Source organism: Eretmochelys imbricata, chromosome 10, assembly GCF_965152235.1.
Source record: "Eretmochelys imbricata isolate rEreImb1 chromosome 10, rEreImb1.hap1, whole genome shotgun sequence".
NCBI classification, from domain to species: Eukaryota; Metazoa; Chordata; order Testudines; family Cheloniidae; genus Eretmochelys; species Eretmochelys imbricata.
In genome coordinates, this window is record NC_135581.1 from 77,140,227 (window position 1) to 77,160,778 (window position 20,552).

Genomic DNA, 20,552 nt, shown 5'->3' on the forward strand with positions numbered 1-20,552 from the left:
GAGATCACCTTGAGAGTAGAGGACTGCAATGCGAACAGGGTCAGAGTTTCACATGTGGGGCTAGTCTGGGAAACTGAAGCTAGTAGAGATTGTGGCAGCTCATGCTAGGTGGAGCTACTCCTCATGAGTATATATCAGTCAGTTCTCCAGGGTGTGAACAGGCTGCTGCTTGGCTTTGGGAGGTGTGACTGTGAGTATCCTGAGGCTGACTCACTGCTCTTGGCAAGTGTCCTTCCATAGGCCAAACTGAGGAGATAATTGGTAAAGGACTGGATGATTAACCCATTAACAATGTGATTCAGCTGGTCCGGTGAGGACAGGGAGGAGAGGGGAAGGCCAGAAAAGTGATATCTCTTGCCTTGTGCCTAAGGAGAAGACAAAAGCCATATGCGGGAGAGAAGGCTTGTATAGCAACTTCATAGAATCCTAGAATATCAGGGTTGGAAGGGACCTCAGGAAAGTCCAACCCCTTGCTTGAAGCAGGACCAATCCCCAATTTCGCCCCAGATCCCTAAATGGCCAACCCTGGGTTTAGCAGGTCAATGCTCAAACCACTGAGCTATCCCTCCCCCCACTGAGCTATCCCTCCCCTTGCCAGCAGTGTGTGCATGAGGGCTGTTTGGAGCAAGGAATAGAGGGGTGAGGGGCCCCCACCCTTGTGACACACACCCTTGTGTTTAAGATTTTAGTTTTGACTTAAAGGCATGAATGACTTGTGATATGCATCCTGGAGAGACGTCCTCACTGGGCCGTGCAGTCATGGAGGTGCCCAAACTGGATCTTCAGGGTTTGAAATAGGAGCTGCCAACAGGGCATTCTCCAGAACTCTCTGCCTGCCCTCCCCTGAGCCAAAATGCCCAAGTCAATAGCTTCCAGGCATCTCTTTAGAGACGAGTCTTAACGCATCTTAGACCTTGGGGGGAGGGATGGCTGTGCTGAGGATGGGATATGTATGCCAAGTGCTAAGGTTCATAGAATATCAGGGTTGGAAGGGACCTCAGGAGGGCATCTAGTCCAACCCCCTGCTCAAAGCAGGACCTTTTTTTTCTTCTTTTTGCCCCAGATCCCTAAATGGCCCCCTCCAGGATTGAGCTCACCATCCTGGGTTTAACTAGGCCAATGCTCAAACCACTGAGCTCTCCCTTTTGTTGGGATGAGTGTAACTGTTCTCAAGGTTGCCAAAGCTCTTCGCCTACCCTGCAGCACCCAAGCAAAGTGGAAGCCGGCCCTGAGCCAAAGTCAGTGGGTAAACTTTTAAAAGGGGGGAGGAGGGGGAACGCGGTTGGTCTCTGGTTGCCCCGAAAAGACCAGAGAGACCTAGCTGGTGGGCTCCGTGCCTAGCCAATGGGCTGCATGTTCCAGGCTTGCTCTTGGACCCATGCAATTTTGTTAGTAGGTTAATTTGCTATCACATCCCCGCCCCAAGGAGACCCTTACAATCACCCTCATTGTTTGAGCCCTGCCCTCATTCCTAGGGCCACAGCTCAGGGCCAGCTGCTGCTGCAGGCGCGGGCTCAGCAGCGCCCCGGGCTGGAGGGACGGGGAGCGCGAGCGGCAGCGGGCAGAGCGGGGCCGAGCCCCCGGGGGACGCTGTACCTGCCCCGCCGCCGCCGCCGCCGCGCGGTGCCCGGGGATGGAGGGGGCGTGGCGAGGGCGGCGCGCGGAGCCTGTGGGCGCTCGCCGGCCGGGAGCCCTTAAAGGCCGCGCCGCCCGGCTGTCAGCCGCAGAGGCAGGGCTGGCGGCGGGGCGGCCGGAGCGCGGCGCTCGGCCCGTCCTCTCCCTCCGGCGATGGCTGCGGTGAACGGCACGGTGGAGAACGGGCAGCCGGACAAGAAGCTGCCGGCGCTGCCTCGGCCCGTGAAGAACCTGGAGATCCAGCACACCAAGGTGAGCCGGCGCCGCGCACCTGCCGCCCGAGACCCGGCTCTGCCCGCCGGAGGTGCACATGGCCCGGCAGGAGCTCCCCCAGTCTGCCCGCGCTGGCCCGGGCGCGGGGCGCCCCGGCAAAGGGGACCCCGCTCTGAAAGGAGGCACCCCGCTTAGATCCAGCTGGGTGGGGAGATGGACAACCACCCCGCGGGAGACTCTCTGGCTTTATTCTAGCCAGGATTCCGGGTGCCCGGGGGGACCGTAGATTCTGGCCAACCTGGTCGGGAGCCAGCGGGGATTTAAAGCAAAACAAAATCTAAATGTCCACATCAATGTAAGCTGACTCTAAAACCAAACAGCTCCGGCGCAGAATGCACTGGGCCCTGATCCTGCGACGCCCTCAATCCATATTGAATGCCAGGGGAGATCTGGGTGCTGCAGGAACGCAGGGTCTGACCTCTCAGGCAGGAAACTTATTGTTGTGCACCTCTTCATTGTATTATGTCAACAATAAGATTAAAGAGTAGATGGGGAAAATTAGGTCATTTCCTCCTCAAAACCTGAGTTTGCAAAAACTTTCCCTTCTTTGTTATAATTCTTCTCTGTAGGAGCGGGACTCCAAACACAGAAGTGTTGCACTTCCCATTGTTGCAGGATACATCTGTCTAGTACTTTTAATTAACAGCAGATTTTCCCCCCTGTCTGCTGTGATTCAGAGGCTCAGTTAAATCCTTATTGATCATGCAGTGTTCTGTTTAATTCCTTTTTTGTTGTTGTTTTAGCTTGATATTCCACAACCTCAGTCTGTGCTCTTGTATTTTAACAGACTGGAAGTTTATTGTGGTATTTGTAGCAAGTGGAGAAAGGTGCATGTTCTAGGAGGGATACAAAAAGATATTTGTCACTGGATGTCTCCTGCCTCCTGCAGACATGTCAACTGCAGGAAATCAAGTGAAATTGATTTTTGGGGTGTTTCCCCCTCCCAAAGTTTATGATTTAGCAATTTCTGCTACAGGTTGAAGTTATAGTTTTCCTCTTCTGCACATTAGACTCACTTCAGCCCCAAATGAAGTTGCATCTGTGTGTTCCTGAATTTGTACTGCTTAGTCACCCTTTCTTTGGGATTTTGCTATCGAAGAAGAAAATGGTTTTTGTACTGAGTATGGACCTAATGTGCCATCCTGGGTCACTAACAGGGTGAGGCCATATTCCCAAATTAGTATGCTGGGCATACAAGAGCCAATCCTCCAAGATATGGAGCACTTCTTGGGAACTCAGAGGGCTCAGCAGTTTCCATTGAAGTCACATCTGGATAGAGTGAAGCTGCGAGGAGGATTTAAAAAATTCCTATAAAAACAGGGTTTTTTTTTTTCTGTGGATTCAGTCCTGTTCCCATTGTGGATACTGGGGGTTTTGCAGTGGCTTCGTTGATGGCAGGATCAGACCCTATATTTATAGTATAGGAAAGGGAATTGGGAATCAATGTTGCAAAGTTCAGAGGGCCCTCAGCTTCTGCCAGAGGCACTAGGAGTGAAGGGTGCTCAGCAACTTTTAGGATCAGACCCAAAATTGCTGGTTGCGCTGATCGTACCCCTCTCAAAATGTCTGATTTTACACTTGGGGGAAAAAGCTCCTGGTATCCTTGCTAAAGTCAGGGCTTCAGTGTAAAAACACACAACCAAAAGTCCAGTCCGCTCTTATGCGATCAACAGAGCTTCCCTTTAAAACACAAAAAGAAAAGGAGTACTAGTGGCACCTTAGAGACTAACCCAATTTACTTGAGCATAAGCTTTTGTGAGCTACAGCTCACTTCATCAGAAAGCTTATGCTCAAATAAATTGGGTTAGTCTCTAAGGTACCACTAGTACTCCTTTTCTTTTTGTGAATACAGACTAACACGACTGCTACTCTGAAACTTTTAAAGCACCTTGGTTATCCCAAGCCACTGAAATGTAAAACTTCCAAAGCCCTTGTTAGAAGACTCCTGGTTTTCCTACTTTGTTCTTGATATCCAAGACATCTGCTCATTGCTGGTTTCTAAGGCATAGAGTTGAGTCACTGCAGACCTCAACATCCTTTTTTAGGAATTGTCACATTGTGGTAGTTAAACCCCTATGTTGTTTTCACCAGTATCATACAGCACTGTTCCCTGTAGTGGAGGGACTCCTCAGGTCTATTGACGTATGACCTTTACTTTGCTAATTTCAACTATGCGACTGGACTAGACAGGCTAGTGGGGTTTAGAATGTTTTAGTTAATATAAAAGAATTCATGCTGCTTACATTATATAAAAGAGATCATTATAATTTGTCTCCCAGCTGCGAGAGGACAAATAAAGCTGAACTGCATTAATTTCTCAAGTTGAAAGTTGTTCCTTCGATGTGTACCTGGATCCAAATGTGATTAGCCATTTATTAATAATTTGTCAGCAGATAAGCCGTCTTCTTAAACCAGTTTTCCCTACGTTACTTTTTAAAAGCTGAGCTTTCTGCTAACCTGGGACTTGCACCTTCTGCTGCTGATTTCAGAATGGCGTAATGTTACTTTGGACAGACTTTTATTAACTTCACTGGCGGTTGCATGTGAGATGGGTGTGGAGAATAGGACCCCTAGAGATGTCTAGACAATCCAATAGACTGTCTCAAAAGTGGAAAGTGTTATTAATTAGAGTATAAGTTCTGGTTTGATGCTCAGAACACATCATCTGATGAGGAAAACTGTGGGCAATATTAAGCTTAGAATGATGATAAATACACATCTATGGGGGGATTCTGCAAACTCTATCAACTTCTCCCAGATGTTTGCAGCTGTCTCCCACCAGCACTCATCCCTCTGTAAAGTGAGAATCTTCTTTTCAATTCTACTAGCTACTGAATTGGGGAAATGGTTTTAAGACCAAGTCTTGTATTGATCAGCATGATGCTTTTATGAAGCAATGATCGCTCACAGATGATCTTTCCATAATGTCCCTAGAGATGAAGATGAAAGCGAGGTGCGGTGATGATCCATGTCATACGCTCAGAGTGACTTCTTATGGAAGAACCAAGCTTAGTTGTATGACGGTGAAAAGAATCTTGGCGAGTCTGTCAGTCACTTTGCGTCCGCCATTCGCTGGAGTGATTTCATCTCCAGCTCCCTGGTCCATAATTAATGCTAACACACAGATGCAGGAAAATGGTGCCCCATTCATTAGTATCTGTAAACATTCCATTGTAGTTTCATGGGCTCCCCTCCCTGTATCTCTCAAGTTTGCAGTGAAATGTTCCCCATTTTAGACCCAAATTTGCCTTTGTCTTCCATAAACCTGCTCACTCTTACCATTTAAAAATGTTTGCATCCAAAGTGCCGGATTGTAATTTGTGAGCTCCAGGCTACTTAAAACTTCCCGTGCGGTGAGTTCCCTTCCAAAACTCCATTTTGGTGTCTTGTCACACTGAGTATGGTAATCGTGACACCTCTGCCCCCCACCCCCCAAAAAGTGGAAAATCCTCCAGGATAGGTGGATCTAAAAATCCACTTTCAGACGCGTTCACATATAGGCAGCTTCCTCCAGTATGTGCTGCACACACTTTGCAGAAGTAGTCAGAGAATAATATTTATTTATTTTCAGTACTAATGTTAAGGAGTAATTTATGCTTTGAAATGGGCAAGAAAAGAAATCTATGCGATCCAATCCAATGGGCATGTTGAGTGTGCAAAGACTGCAGGATTGGTTGGGTTTTTGGTTTTTCTTTTTTGTGGGACAGAACTCTAGCATGAGCTGATGTGCCAATAGACTTGTACGTTGCATTGGAAAGGGGAAACACTTTTGTTCAAATAAAATAATTTACTGTCTTGCAAAGATTAACCAGGGCTCATTATCTAAAGACTATTTGATCTCATTTTATTTACAAGGAATCATTAATAAAAGCATCATCAGATAGTGTCAAGCTGGGTCAGAATAGTGCAGATGCTTGTTGAATCAATTCTATACTGGTGTCTATGCACAGTTCATACTAAATATCAAAATTTTAATCATTTTAAAAGTATTTGAATGCATTTTTAGTTACACAACATTGGGACTCTTTGTCCTTGCTATAGAAAGGCTTATGGGTTTGTTTGCTTCTTTTGGTGTGTGTGTTTTTTTTGTTTTTTTTTTTAATTGGCATATAAGAATAAACTGCCATAGACAAAACTTTTCCAATTGATTATTGACAAAAGACTGGCAAAGTGTTAGGGGCGTGTGTGAGTAAGGACTCCTTGGGTGAGGTAGCATTGCAAAATTGGGTCCATACTGCACATTCACTGGTGGAAAATGCTAATGGAGAAACCACTGATGAGTAGCCCAAAATAAGCAACATCAGCAGCATATACCCAACATCTATAATGTTTGTGCTTGAAATATGTAGATTTGTCTCGGTGATGGGATGGAATAAATCCTGGCTATTTCACAAGTCTAAATCACATGAATTACACTGCGCAGACCTGATCCTGCATTCTTTGGTCAAGCAAAACTGCCTTCACTGGACCTCTATGTATGTGTACTTCCCTCGGTTTGGTTTGTTTAACTGCAATTAAAAATGGAACCCTTAGGGCCTAATCCTGCAAAGCTGCTCAATGTTCTTGACTTCCTTTGGCTTCAGTGGGTTCTCCACTCCTTGCAGGATCAGGCCCATAGAGAGATATTTGAGCTTCCACATGGTACATGTATGTTTGCTATTTTTTTTTTTTCTTTTTGACCCCTGTTAGATATTTATTAACAACGAATGGCACGAATCCATGAGTGGAAAGACGTTTCCCACATATAATCCCTCAACGGTTGAGAAAATCTGTGATGTAGAGGAAGGTGATAAGGTAAGTTTCTCTGGGTTACAAGTCAGGAAAGCATCCTGCGTTCGTTTTTCCTACAAAATGTGGTTGGCCCACCTGTAGGTTTAAAGCCTGTGGTAGCTAACCATTGTGGCATGCTCATTCAAATGCATTAGAGAGAATCAGTTATGTCCCACTCTGCTAGAATCATGAGTTGCTTCTTTGCTAAGGATGGTGATTACTGTAACGATTTAACTGAATCCTAGGAGTGATACCAAGTATTGTTTAGAAGGAAGTAATTGATTAAACACCTACTGCCCCATTGCAGCCCTTTTTTGGTCACTTATTTGATGTAATTCAGCCCCCCCCACCCCCCAGCTTAGCTTTACGCACATGAACAGGCTCAGTGATTTCAGTTGGTTTACTCACATGTGTAAAATGAAGCCTTTTCAGGGTTGGGGACAGAGATTGAGACCAAAGAAGGAATGCACATTTATTTTTAAAGATCCTTTTAGGGAAAGTTTTTTAAAAACAAACTACCTTGGATTCTGGTCCCTTCTCTGTGGATGTGCATTACTCCCATTAATAGGTGATGATCAGTCAAACCAAAGGATGAGTGGGAGTGCTCAATATTTTATATTGGCTTTAGTATCAAGCACTCTATAGTCCATGCCTTGTGCATAGGGCTGGATTAACCATTCGGCTAATAAGGGTATAGCCTTAGACCCTCCTATTTTTTTAGGCCCTACTGATCAGGCAGGGGGCATGGCCAGGTGGGGGGAGCAAGCTTGCCCCCTGTGGCTTGGAAGGAGCTCAGCCTGCTGCGTCTCCCCATGCTGCAGGAACACACTGCCAGGGATCCGGTTAACACTGGTGACCAGACACTAAAAATCGGGTTACCATGGGAACCCATGCCAGCCATGGGTGTAGTTTGAGCAGGCATTGTATACACCCCTGATTTCTCCAGAGCTCCTCTTAGCTGACAGGGGAGGGAAGAGGCTCCCTCTGTCCCTCTCCTCCACTGAGGCTGGCAGGCAGCTCCAGACGCTGGGTCCTAGTGCTAATCATCGTCCTCTTCTATGTGTGCTCGGTCCCATTTCTGGACAACTGGTGAGTGCTGGGGGGGAGGGGGCAGGGCAAGGGGATAGCAAGGGGAAGAGACCGTACGAGAGCGGTAGGGTGGGAAGCTTGCACAGAACCTGCACGCAGTCTATCCAGCTCCTGCCAGAACTACTGTCCCTCCCGTGTATAAGGAACGAATTCCCACACATTTGTAGGAGAAACAAAACATTCCATTCTGGATACCAGTCCTTTAACTTTTACAGAACCTTCCCTTGTGGGGCTTCAGATTGATGAGGCACTGTGTTCAATACTGTATTGAACTGTACTAAAAATCAAAGAAATCCAAATTTTTTTTTCTTTGATGTATTTTTCTGTATTGCACAGGCAACCAAGTTCTTTCCTTATGCTCAGCCTAGTTCCACATGCCAACGCATCTTTGTACATTTAAGGGGTTGAAAAATTACTGCAGGAAGCTCAACACACAATGTTGTAGGTTTCTCCCTCCCCACTCCCTCAAGGATTTTAAATCCACTTCTTAGCAATGTATGATAGAAAGACTGGCTGAATAGGTTAAAGGCAGGTTCTGTCCATTTGCTAGTTCTCTAGAAGTTCAATCCATCATAAAAGTAGCTCACATTTGATTTCTTTTGAGTTTCATTCCAAAATCTTAAAGCTAAATAAACTTGAAGTTAGTCCTCATTTTTCTGCCCCAACTCAAACCAACTTCTTTCCCAAGGGGAAATTGTTGGGTAAGCATGGGATGTGATTCGAGAAGGGAATGAGAACACAGGCCAGTTCCTGCTGACCATTGCACCTGTGTAGCTGTATTGACTTCAGGGATTTTTGCACAAGACTAGATTTTTGGTTCCTTCTGCTTTTTCACACCTGGTATAAACAGAATCTCATTCACTTTCCTCCCCTAAACTCGGAACACTTAAGGGAAAAAAATAAGCAAGGTCTGCTTGATTTACACAAATAAAACAGGAACACCAGACCTGATGTTACAAGGGTGTCCCTGCAGCAGCCTTGGTCGGATTGTTCTTTTGAAAGGTCCTCAATAGTTCTTTTAAGAGACTGATTTTTCAGTGAAGTCTTTTTGTCCAGGAGAGCAGAGAGCACAACATGGAATAGCTCTGTTTTGTCAACTCCGAGTGATTCAAAAGCTGAAAGGCTTTAGATTGTTTAATGTTTGTACAGTGGTTTTTGAAGAGCTAACACAGTACAAAAGTGCTAAATATTATGACAGGGCAACCACTTACAGATTGGTGTCCCTTCTAGCTGTTACCTTTTTCTTACAGAAAGCTTAAAACAAACAAATGCAAACCATAGAACTCATGCCTAGGAAACCTCGTATCAGAGCTGCTGATCACACGTTCTAGAATAGATAATGCTTAGCCCTTCCATGAGCACAGGGGACTGGACTAGATCACCTCTTGAGGTCCCTTCCAGTCCCATGATTCTAATTGAGGAAAAGCTTGGTGACAGAATGGCCTGATGTGGTGCATCACTGGAGATTAACTACACAAGCTGGGTATCACCCCACAAATATTTGGGTTCAATGTGAAAATGGCAATTCATTGTCCTCAGCCAGTGCAACACTGGAAGGCTGCTTTCTGAGCAAGACAGCCTAAAATTATGCCACCCCATGTAACTTTCCCACTACTACTTGCTCTACTTCAGTGGATTTTACACCTGAGTGTTTTCTTTTACATAACAAAAGCTGGCTGCCTCCCAAAGTGCAGTCAGAGGGAGATGGGGTCTGTGGTGTAGAGGCCATAGCTTGGGGAAAACACCTGCAGGGCTTGGCTTTGCACAGTGCCATGTGGAGAGCTGAGGGCTGAAGCACCAGGTTGAAAGAGGTGAGCAGGATGGGGAGTGTTGGAGTGTTCACCCTCATACAGACGAGCATCCCACTAGCTAGGAGGAAGGAAGCCTAAGAGAAGGACTGCATAGCATCCCCTGTGCTACCTCCTACTCAGAAGTATCTGTTTGAAGAATGGAGTGTCGAGGGAGTAGAATAAACTATTTAATGTTACAAAAATAAATGTCAATATGTATGTAGAGAAATGTTTGATGCCTTCATAATTTCTTTTGCAATATGTCATTCATACTTAGGCCTTTCCCTCCCATTAGATTTAGGTTGCTCATAACCTTAATCTGGCCCTGCTTGTGCACACAAACCTCTGATTGGAGTCAGTGACACTAGAAGGGCTGCCTTCTCCCCATACCACAACTCTTCACAAACATGGGCCTTGTGGAGGTGCTGTAGGGGGAAGGACAGGTCCAAGAACTTGCCTTTTTCCATCTGATGACTGGAAGGCTCTCCTGTCACCGTTGTTAGTGGTGGGGCCTCACCCTCATGTTGTGGAACGACATCCCCTCTTTATCAGCAGTGGGATGGGGAACGTTTTAAGCACAGTGAGTATCCTCACCTCTGTGGCCAAGCTACACACCACAGCTCTAGGATAGGAAAACTGAAGGGCCAAAGGTTCTTTGTTAGAAGAATGCCCCTGCCCATCCCAATGAAGTTCCCATGGACCCTAATGCTATAACAGGGTTGCCACTTCTGCAGTACAAAAAATCAGGATGTCTCGGAGTGCTGGTACAGTACACTGAGCACCCTTCCAGATTTCCCAGAAAGCCACCTCCAGAAAAAAGGAATGATCCTGGGAAAACCTGGGCAGGTGGCCACCCTGGCTATATATGGCAATGGGGTGGAGTCTATGACTTGGCCTGAGGGAAGAGGGCAAGGCTGGGTAGTGGTGCAAGCTTGTCACCAGCTTATTGCAGCCATATCCAGAGAGAGGAACCCCTTGGAATAAGGAGAAGCCTTCCTGCCTGCAATGTCCAGAAGAGTTGGCCTGTCCATGGACAATGCAGCAGTGGAGGCAATTGTAAAGTGGCCAGATAATATCATGAAATTACATGTAATTATAGGCTAATTTTATATAGCACATCATTGTATCTAATTATAATTACCATATAAACTGAGGGCTGAGGCTAATCCTGAGGTAACTTTGTTTTACTAGGCAGAAACCGTGGCTCCGCTATAGCTAAGTGCCTCTTCGAGTAGTTACAAAGTCGTTACATGGGTATTTCAGGCCTGCTTTTCATGCCTCTGTTAAAGAAACCTGTTGAGCAAAACCAAGAAGACAACCTCATGTCTTGCCTACAGAAAGAGCCCTCATTACTCGGTTCTCTTCTGGGTGCCAGGGAGAGATTTTAACTTCTAGCTCATGGGACTATCATTGGAAAAATCCCATCTCTGGGCTCTCCTGAGAGAGACTCTCTCTGGCCTATAGGGATCAATCTGTGGAAGGTCTGGAAGTTTCTGTGGATATCCAGTGTGCAGGCTAATCTCTATACAGGGGGGAAAATGCACTATATTCTGATCAGAGGGTATGTCTACACTGCAGTGTAAAGGCCTGTAGTACGGCCATGGCTGGCCCAGGTCGACTGACTTGGGCTTGTGGGGCTTGGGTCATGGGGCTGAAAATTGCACTTAGACCTTTGGGCTCAAGCTGCAACCTGGGCTCTGAGGCCTACTAAGTGGGGGGAGGGTCTACATTGCAATTTTCATCTCCATAGCTAGAATCAATTGCCCCAGGCTCTGAAATGCAGAGCTGTGGGTTTTTTTTATTGTGTTTTAGCTGTACCCAGAGAGTCTCTCCTTGCATCCCCTAAATCCTACATGCAGACGCTCCTGCTGTATGTATGGGGTGGCAAGGGGGCAGCAGGCAAGGCTGGCGTTGGAGCTGAGTGAGTTTAAAAACTTGTGTTCGGGGCCCAAAACAGGCCAAACTGGGTGTATTCACCTGAGCTTTGCTTTGCAACTTTGGGTTTGTTGGTACCTAAACATGACACTCTGAGGTTAGTGGTTGCAAATCCACATGGCCTGGAACCAAAGAGTCTTGTGCAAACCGAACCCCCTGAGACTAACACAGCCCCAGTTTAATTCCCCCCATCCTAGATCTCTGGAAGTTTCATGCAGGCAGACTTGGGTTTGTTAATGAAGAACGCTGTGGAACTGGGCTCCGGAGCATTCTCAGTAGGGTGCCTTGAGGAGACAGAAGCTACGCAGTTGCGGTGGCTAAAACTCTTGTAGGGGCTGCAGTCACTGGTGTTGTCGCTACAGAAGCTGCTGCTCACCCTGACTCTAGATTGTGGGGGCTGGATTCCATCTCCCTTACCCTCTGTGTAAGTCCCTCCCGAGATGCCTGTTTGCTTAGGCTGTGCATGAGGGATGGGAATTTGGCAACTAATAATCTGGCGATGACGGTTGGCTGTGGGGCTGAAACGTGGCCAACTTGTTGTTCGCTTGGGAGCAAAGGTTTTGTTTTTCTTTAGTTACAAAATTAAAATGGAATTACTTGCAGTCAGAGGGAAATCCTGGGTGGGGAAAGAGGAGCTGGCAGTGATGCTCTGCTGGAGTTTTCCTTGGCCTACAAATAAGGGCTGAGTGTTCATGTCTGTCGGGCTGATACCAGGCATGGGAATAACTGATTTGACTAATGTTAAGGCTGTGTCATTGTGCTGCTTGCAGGGCTGTTACCCATCCTGACGTGGCAGACCAGTTCCCTGTAAAATACTCCATCTGTCCCAGTTTGCCTCCAGTGCGATCACAGAAAATATTCTCTGTTTGCCTGTGGTTGGCATAGTCCTGTGTGCAAGAGTGAATGTCGAGTGCTCAAGGGGTGCCTCGCTTTGTTTTGTCTTTCTGCACATGGCTGAGTTCCACCCTGGAGTGGAAAACCTGCAATGCTATGCCCTGGCTTTATGGGTCACAGCCAGGCCAGAGGAGTCGGCCTTTCCTGTGCTTGTGATTCTTAGGAGTTTTAAGGGTGTCTGTTGCTATCCATGCCACCCATCCTTGTATTTTAGGGATGGACTGAGATTAGGAGGAGCAGTTATAGATGGGTACTTACTACAGGCTGAGCTGGTGGGGCTGCTTGTAGTTAAAGTGACCCAGCGTTTCCCATTGTTACCCTCCTGCCCCTTTTTTAGTTGCTTGTAACTTTGTCCAACATTGACCGTTTGGGCTGAAACTTTCCATGCTGAATGTCTGCCTCAGTCTGAATATTCTTGGGGTGATTCAGCCATTTATGAGAGAGATTGGAAGGGAGAATACATTGTTTTTGCCCATGTTAACAAAATTCTTCATGCTGCTTCATTGAGAAGCTCTAGTGACTCCATGCTTTGAAACAGGGACTTGACATTTGGCAGGGGTTGTCACCTTGGTCTCGGGCATGTGCCTGTTGCTGTTCCTGTGGAGATGCCCAAATTTGACTTAAGTGTTCAAAGACTTATTCATCTGTTTGCCCATGATCAGTAGAGACTTTCCGGAATTCCCTGGAGACTCTATCTGCACTGGGCAAGCTCTACCCCCTCTCTTCACCTACTAACCATAGTGCACGTGTGCTATCCTCACAGAGCCTGGAGCTGACCAGGACTTTCTTTGCCATTGCTCCTCTGGGCTGCTGTGGCACTGGGCTTGGGAACTAATAGTTGGGGGACCGTCTTCCTAATGGACTCAATGTTCCACCTGCTGGCACCCTGACAGGGAGGAGGAGGAAGGGGCCTGACTCTAATGCACAGGTGATGAGCTGGACCTGTGAGTTTGAGTAGGAGGTTGGGGAGGGGGAAGAGAGGGTTAGACTGGGATGAGCCGTAAGGGTCCTGTGGAGAAAGTAGTCTGTGATCATGTAATGAGAGACTGTATCACAATCGCATACACACAAGGGGGCTGGATTAAGGTTTCACAGGCATCTTTAATTCTAGCGTTTCATAACCTTTTAGCATTTGACTTTGCAACCTTAACACTCTTGAGGTAGTCTTGTGTGTGCAATACTAAATAAATTCCCCCCACAGATTGAAACTCTGTGAATGGTTAGGTCTTGTGTGTCCCTCCTTTTTGTCCCATGTTTTGTCCTTGGCACCTTGACAGCTATGACTCTGTCCTTATGTCACATATTGTGTCTACGGATTGCAACATCTGTGTACTGTAATGCACCGTTCTGACCCCTTTCGTGCCTAGTTGTCATAGGGTGGATTAAGAATGGAATTTCAGCCTTACCTAAGAATTTCCTGGTCTTTGCTGGTTTGAACTCAGACACTTAATGTGAGGGGTAGCTGAGTTTTATTGTGCCTGTATTGTATGGCATTTCCACTGAGGTATTTTGGGGAAGTCCTCCTGCTTGCATGCATAATGACTATGCAAAACACCAAACCATGTATGGTATCTGGGAGCGCAGCGAGTAGGAATGAACATAGCTAACCACAGAGTCGCCCACATGCCCAGTTTTGGAGAACAGTCATGGTCCATAGTAATGCTGTGTTCTGTAAGATTGCTCCTAGCGTGACTTCTGGAAAGGGCTGGATTGTTGATGATGATTGATGATGATCTCAGTGGAAAATTGCAAAGCAGCTGAGGGCTAAGTCACTTCTTTTTGTGATGCTAGCACACAGGGTAGTTAGTGCAGGAAGGGGGGCCTTTCCCCAATCATGGTCCCATGAAAGGAAATGAACAAGATCTTTATGTAGCTCTCAGGAGCCCAAGAGGATGTGGTCTGCAGATTAGGGAGTACATCTAGCATCCCAGCTGGCTAGCAAGTATTTTGCAATCACCTGAAAGTGCTACCCAACAGATGATGCTCCCACGCAGAAGCACTAACGGCCATCCCACCACCTAGGACTTCTGCTTTGGCTTGCAGGTCTCCTTTTGTGGAGGATGTACCAGGCAGCATTTCTGTTCCTTCTTCCTACACTAGCCAGGGCAGGACTGAGCCTTATAAATACTCCACTCCTGAGTCTCAGATGTCCTTTGCAGGGAGGTAGTCATGGTATTCAGAAGGGATGTTTGCTCTTTTAAAGAAACAACCCGGTTTTAGTAACAGTTTGAATGTTCAGTAATATACTGCAGATCAATTAGCTTGTCTACTTGTGAGTGCAGTGTGTAAGCAGCCTCAGGTGACCAGATGTCCACATTTTATACGGACAGTCCCAGTTTTTGGGTCTTTTTCTTACATATTCTCCTATTACCCTCCCCACCCCTGTCCCGATTTTTCACACTTGCTGTCTGGTCACCCTAAAGCAGCCAGGGTTCTGTACTGAATTATCCCCGTCTCTCTTTCATTTTGTGCATTGGTGCCTTTCTGCTGGATGAGGCAAATACACATTTGGGTCTAGATTGTGGCTTTAAGCCCTAGCCCAGTGGTAGCTCATGGAGCATCACGCCACAGATAGTGACTTGGAGCACTGGGTGAGCGAACAAACCACCCGTGATTGCTATCCCAGTAAGCTTCAGAGCTCCCAGTTCTTGGAGCTTGACTCCACTCCCATTGAAACCAATGGAAATATTCCCATTGACATCAGTACAAGTTGGATCAAGCCCCAGGTGTGCCTGGGGCCTGGTGAGCACAAGCCTGTGCATTGCACAAGTGTGCAAGGCTGGTGGGAAGGCTCTTTGTGCTGCATGCCTGCCATCCCATTTGTGCACTCTCAGAGCTAGGGGCAGTCCTTGTAACTTCATTTCCCACAGGCCTGGCCAGCATGGGCGTAGTGCTGCCTCGTGCATCACCTGTGCTAAGGGTCTTCCATATCCCAATAAACACAACAGCGTTTAAAGGGAATGTGTTTAAACCTGACGCCTTCATTATGTTTTGTGTCCTGCCTGATTTACCGTTAAAATATTTTTCAGCCGTGGCTTGCAGATCCTAATTTCAGCATGAAATTGGGGACTTCTTAGAAGTGGGAAGGTTTGACACTGGTTTCTGCTCTGATTGGCAGGTGCCAAATGAGTTGATTCAGATTAAACCAATTATGTCAAATTGTGCCCTGTATGTAACCTGTGTGAATTCAAGGTAGGAGCTTGCCAGTAATTCCAGAGCCCTGCTACTGTCTGTTAATGCATCCACCCAGTTACAGTGTGCATTCACTCTGACACCCCCCATTCCCACATACACGTCAGTCTCACAGAGCCTACCATAGTTGTGGAGATAAAAATAGCCTGACATGACCAAGGTAACTGGGTGCCCAAATGCACTAAAGTCATAGAATATCAGAGTTGGAAGGGACCTCAGGAGGCCATCTAGTCCAACCCCCTGCTCAAAGCAGGACCAATCCCCAATTTTGCCCCAGAACCCCCTAAATGGCCCCCTCAAGGATTGAACTCACAACCTTGGGTTTAGCAGGCCAATGGTCAAACCACTGAGCTATCCCTCCCCCCTCTCAGGCAGCAGCATAGCCAATGCCCTTCTGACAAGGGTGGGGTTCTGTATTCAGCTGCTTGTACAAATAGGCTGATTAAATACCATGTAACCCATTGCAGACCTGGAATAAGTAGGTGTGCCTGTAACAGGGTGGCTTGCCTCTTTAGACCTAGAGACCTGGGGACAGCCCACCCTAGTTATTAAGGAGGCGCATCTGAACTCTGACTCCCCTGTAACCAGCCTCAGGAAGCTACAGAGAGAGAGGGTGCCCAGGGAAGCTCAGAGGCTGTTGGAAACAAGTAAGCTCCAGCAGAGAAGCTTGGGGTGAGACTACAGGCAAGAGAGGCCTGGGAGCGAAGGGTTAAATGGATGGATGTGTGGTGGGACTGGAGAACTTTATTTTGAATGCTTGTTCATTTAATACAACAGGACCCAAGAATGGCTGTGAATGGACAAAAGGGGGGGAAACTGCTTGCAGGACTACCCTGAGGTGATGGGGGGGGGGGGGGGGGCATATAGGAGGCAACTTGCCCAAGAACATTAAATAACAATGGGATATGGCTGTTTATAAACCTTCTGGTGTAATTTTAATCACCAGTTGTGTTTTTCTGTAGCACTCTTCCATGACCCACTCCTCCCTTGAAAGTGTCTGTCCTTAGTAAGGTGTCATTTCTTGTTTGTTGGCATTCAATATGTTCTGGGATAGGTCTGTCTTGTTGTCTCCCATACTAGAGGATTATGTAGTTTCACAGAGTTAGAATAATCCTGGAGAAGAAGACAAGATGTGTTCTAGAAGATCTTGCACAGGGCGGAATTCCTTCCAAAGAAGGCGGCAGTGTCCATCAAACATACACTTGGGGTGAAATCCTGGCTCCATTTAAGCCATCAGCAAAACTCTCATTGGTTTCAGCAAGACCCAGATTTCACCCTGTTTGAAAAATATCAGTGTACATTTAGAGGGGAAAAATTGCTGGGGCATATCTTGACCGGATAAGATGTATGTAGGGACACTTCACTCATGTGAGTAATCCACAGCAACGTCTTGTGTGAGTAAACGTAGCAGCCAGTGGTACAACAAAAAACATATTTATCGTCATGGGGCCCTATCCCCAGCTGGAAATTGACTTCAGTGGAGCTATGCTGGTTTGCATCATTTGAGGGTTAGGGCCATAGCATTGAGCTAAAAACACTAGTAGCCCCCCATAAAGGGGGACATGTGGTTCTTCTGAAAATGCTGTCTAGGATCTAAGTGAATTTTGTGAATTTAAAACTGTTATTGACACATTTGATTATGGGTTTATAAGGGAAAACTAATTTACAAGGGAAAACTGGGATTGTCCAGTGAGGTCTGTGAGCTGTAACTATTCCCTGGGCTAAAACCATCATAATATCCATACTCTGAATATATCCTCTTTCCCACCTCTTTGTTTTAAAAAATACTGATCCATCCAGATTTGGCTTGTGAGTGCACCAGGCCCAGTCTTGCTGTCAATGAAAGTCTTGCCTGTTCCCCACTAGGACGGGGGCACACTTTTCACTCTTGCCAACAAAGTATGTAGATAAGAAAATATAGGGGCTTGAATATCTGATTGTCTCTGCAAAATTTGAATTTAGGTTCCTATCCGGCAAGGTCAAATCCTACCAGAGTCTGAAGCCACTTAGGTCAGATCTTGCTAGATTCCATGTTCAGCAGCAAAACAGCAGACTCTCTTCGCAGATGATTCAATATTACAGTAGGCAGGCTCTGCAGGACACTGCATAGGAAGCAACCTGCTTGGGAGCTGTTCATAGCACTATGCAATTTCTCTCTCTCACCTGAATATTTCATGTGTGTGTTTGGTTGCTTTAGCCAGATGTAGATAAGGCAGTAGAGGCTGCAAAAGCAGCATTCCAGAGAGGATCTCTATGGAGACAAATGGACGCCTTAAGCAGAGGGAGGCTCCTCCACAAACTAGCTGATCTCATCGAGCGAGACCGAGTCATTTTGGCGGTAAGTGAAACGTGGTGGGGGGGAGCGATAATAAACCAGAAGCAATTGACTGACTACTTAATTCTGTCCCTCTGACTGCCCTGGAGATCTGGGGCTGTTTGTAGCTTGTGTTTAGTTTGTTTGAAAGGGGAATCCCATCTGCAGGGAAGCTTCCGTTTCCCAAGCTCCCAGCTTGGTTTAGTAACATCTGGATAGAGGGACTTTTTAATAATAATTTAAACAGCTCTCTCAAAATCAGTGACTTTTTTTTTTAAGGGCATCTTTGCCTTGTTAAAGGGAAAAATTCCAAATCCATCGTTTGTACTTTTCAGTGCTCTGGATGAGGTCACCCTAGACCTTAGCATTGCAGGTGAAGCCTACCTCCCTCTTCAAACTTGAATAGTGCGCCCTCCCCATTTCCCCCCCACACCTCCCCGCCACTCCAATGCCCACACACCATGAGAGGGGAAATCCCCTGGCTGACTTGGAAAAGCTGCCTCTCCTCCCACCGTTTGATCTCCATGTCCCATGCAATGGGAGGCTAGGAAAACTTTCCAAGTCAACGGGCTTGAGTTGTCCGGGAACAACAGCAGCGAAGCCTCACCTTCTTAACTCATTTCTTTTTGCCATATCCTCCCCCAGCCCCGTGTCCACTTGGTGAAGTACAGTTGATGGTTGTCTAGCTTTTGGGGGTGGGGGGACAAAGGATGCTCAACACTTAATGCTGCTTATACTTACTCTGTGAGGAACACTGTTTTAAACTACTAGGTGGCGTTTGCTAAACCAATTTTTTAAAAAAAGAGAGAGTGAGCAAGAGAGCCATGGAGCCATATAAGCATTGTCTTTGGGGCTGCCTCTGTGCTGATTGTTTAGCAGTCTATCGCAATTCAACAAAGCGCACATAACTTTAGACAGGTGCTTAAGTGACATTGACTTCAATAGGGCAACTGACTTGTTTAGGCTAGGCTGGGCAAAACTGAGGCCGACCTGAGTAAAGGCTGCAGAAAGGGGCCATGAGGGCCTGCATCCACGGAGTGGATTCATGGGAGGTGGTGGCACCCATGGGCAGTCATATTCATCCTTGGCTTAACGGCATTGGTGCCAGGGGTGAATTCAACTCCCTCATTTTAAGAGAGTTCAGGTCATGCATCAGATGTCTGTATCATGTGTTATCTTTGAGTTACTGATGTAAAAAAAGACCATATCCCTACTTGAATGTAACGTTCTTGCCTATGGTGTTGAATAAATCTTTAAATAAATGAAGTCCTAGAACAAAATGAGCAAATAACCCCCACCCTGTTTAAAACTAACAGACAAAGACAACTGACTAAGGCTAAAAGCATCTATAATCACTATGTTAACTATTGAATCGTCTGTAGAATTAATGAAAGAAACGTGAAGAGAATAACAAAGATACAGAGTTGGGAACAATCTTGCATTGGCAAAGGATGACCTAAATAGGTCTGTGCCATGCCTGACTTGGGTGTTCTACTCATCAGAACATTAAAGGGGACAAGTGACAATGGCAACAATAAAACAACGTGACTGATCTGCAGTAAACCACATCAAATGGACTGTCTAAAGGATTTAACTTCCTTATAGCAATTGAAATAAATGGCAGAAAGATGTGTGTGAAGATTTTGAGCTATTCACAAAACATCCATTTGTTCCTCTGGCTCTTCATAAAAATTATTCCACGGTGACTTGACTGCTCACAGAACCAATGCACCTGCATTGTGTATTGCAACTCCTCCCTCTTCCTAATCTGGTTCCCCCAGGAAGCTTGGTCCGTGCAGTTCGGTCCTGACCTACTTCTAGTTCCTCTGCCAGATAGAGAAGTGAGTGATGCTAGACTGTGATGGCTGTGTGATATGGGACCAGAAGGTGAGACACCAGCTCATTTGGACGTGACATTTGTCATCTTTTTTTTTAAAAAAAAAAAAAAAGGCAAAAATTAATTTTTGCCCTAAGCCACAAAGTTCTGGCTCAAATTTTTGCAGAAATTAGAGTGGTTAGATCTCAGTAACCAACAAATTTTTTTTAAAGTTGGCCTTGTGCCCCTTTTTCTTTCCAATGGACAAATTTTTCTGCTTGGTTTTTAACCTTCAATATCAGGAATGTCCTGTCTGGTCGTCTTTGTTTGCCAAAGAATTTGATGGGATTTCAGAGGATGTCTGTTAGTTCTCACATTTTAACTGAAAGAGATTTAACAAGAATTTCTCCGAAATGTCGACTGGCCATTGATATTAAATGTGTGTTAATACAAACAGTTCTTTTAAACTGTTAAAATTTTCCTTCTCCGCTTTTTCAGTCTTCACTCTTGTGATGCTGTCCTGGAGTCTTCCAGGATAGACGATGTAAAAACATATATGCACAGAAATCTCTTGACCTTTTCTATATATTACAGAGGAGCAAAGAGGGTGCACATCCAATTCTTGTCAATTTGCAAGTTACTCTTAATTAAAAAAAAAAAAATGTAAAAGGTAGCACAGGGTAACTACTTCCTGCTGCTTTTAGTTCAGGACTTAAAATGCATCATTGGGCATGCTTTTCACGAACATGCTGCTCGCAAAATGAAACTTCAAGTAGGATGTGACACTGTGTGAATTTGGACACGCTCTTGTTTACACCGAAAAGAGAATACCATTTTGCAATAA

At 46.0% G+C, this 20,552-nt stretch overlaps 1 protein-coding gene across 1 annotated transcript in view; it reads left to right on the forward strand.

Annotated features, from left to right (window-relative positions):
• Window positions 1-1,751: 1,751 nt before the first annotated feature.
• Window positions 1,752-20,552, forward strand: part of ALDH1A3 (aldehyde dehydrogenase 1 family member A3) — a 48,075-nt gene continuing 29,274 nt past the window's right edge. The window contains exons 1-3 of the mRNA XM_077828000.1: window positions 1,752-1,887; window positions 6,598-6,702; window positions 17,776-17,916. Coding sequence (XP_077684126.1) covers window positions 1,789-1,887; window positions 6,598-6,702; window positions 17,776-17,916 — 345 coding nt within the window. The 5' untranslated portion in view covers window positions 1,752-1,788. The remainder of the gene's footprint in view (window positions 1,888-6,597; window positions 6,703-17,775; window positions 17,917-20,552) is intronic.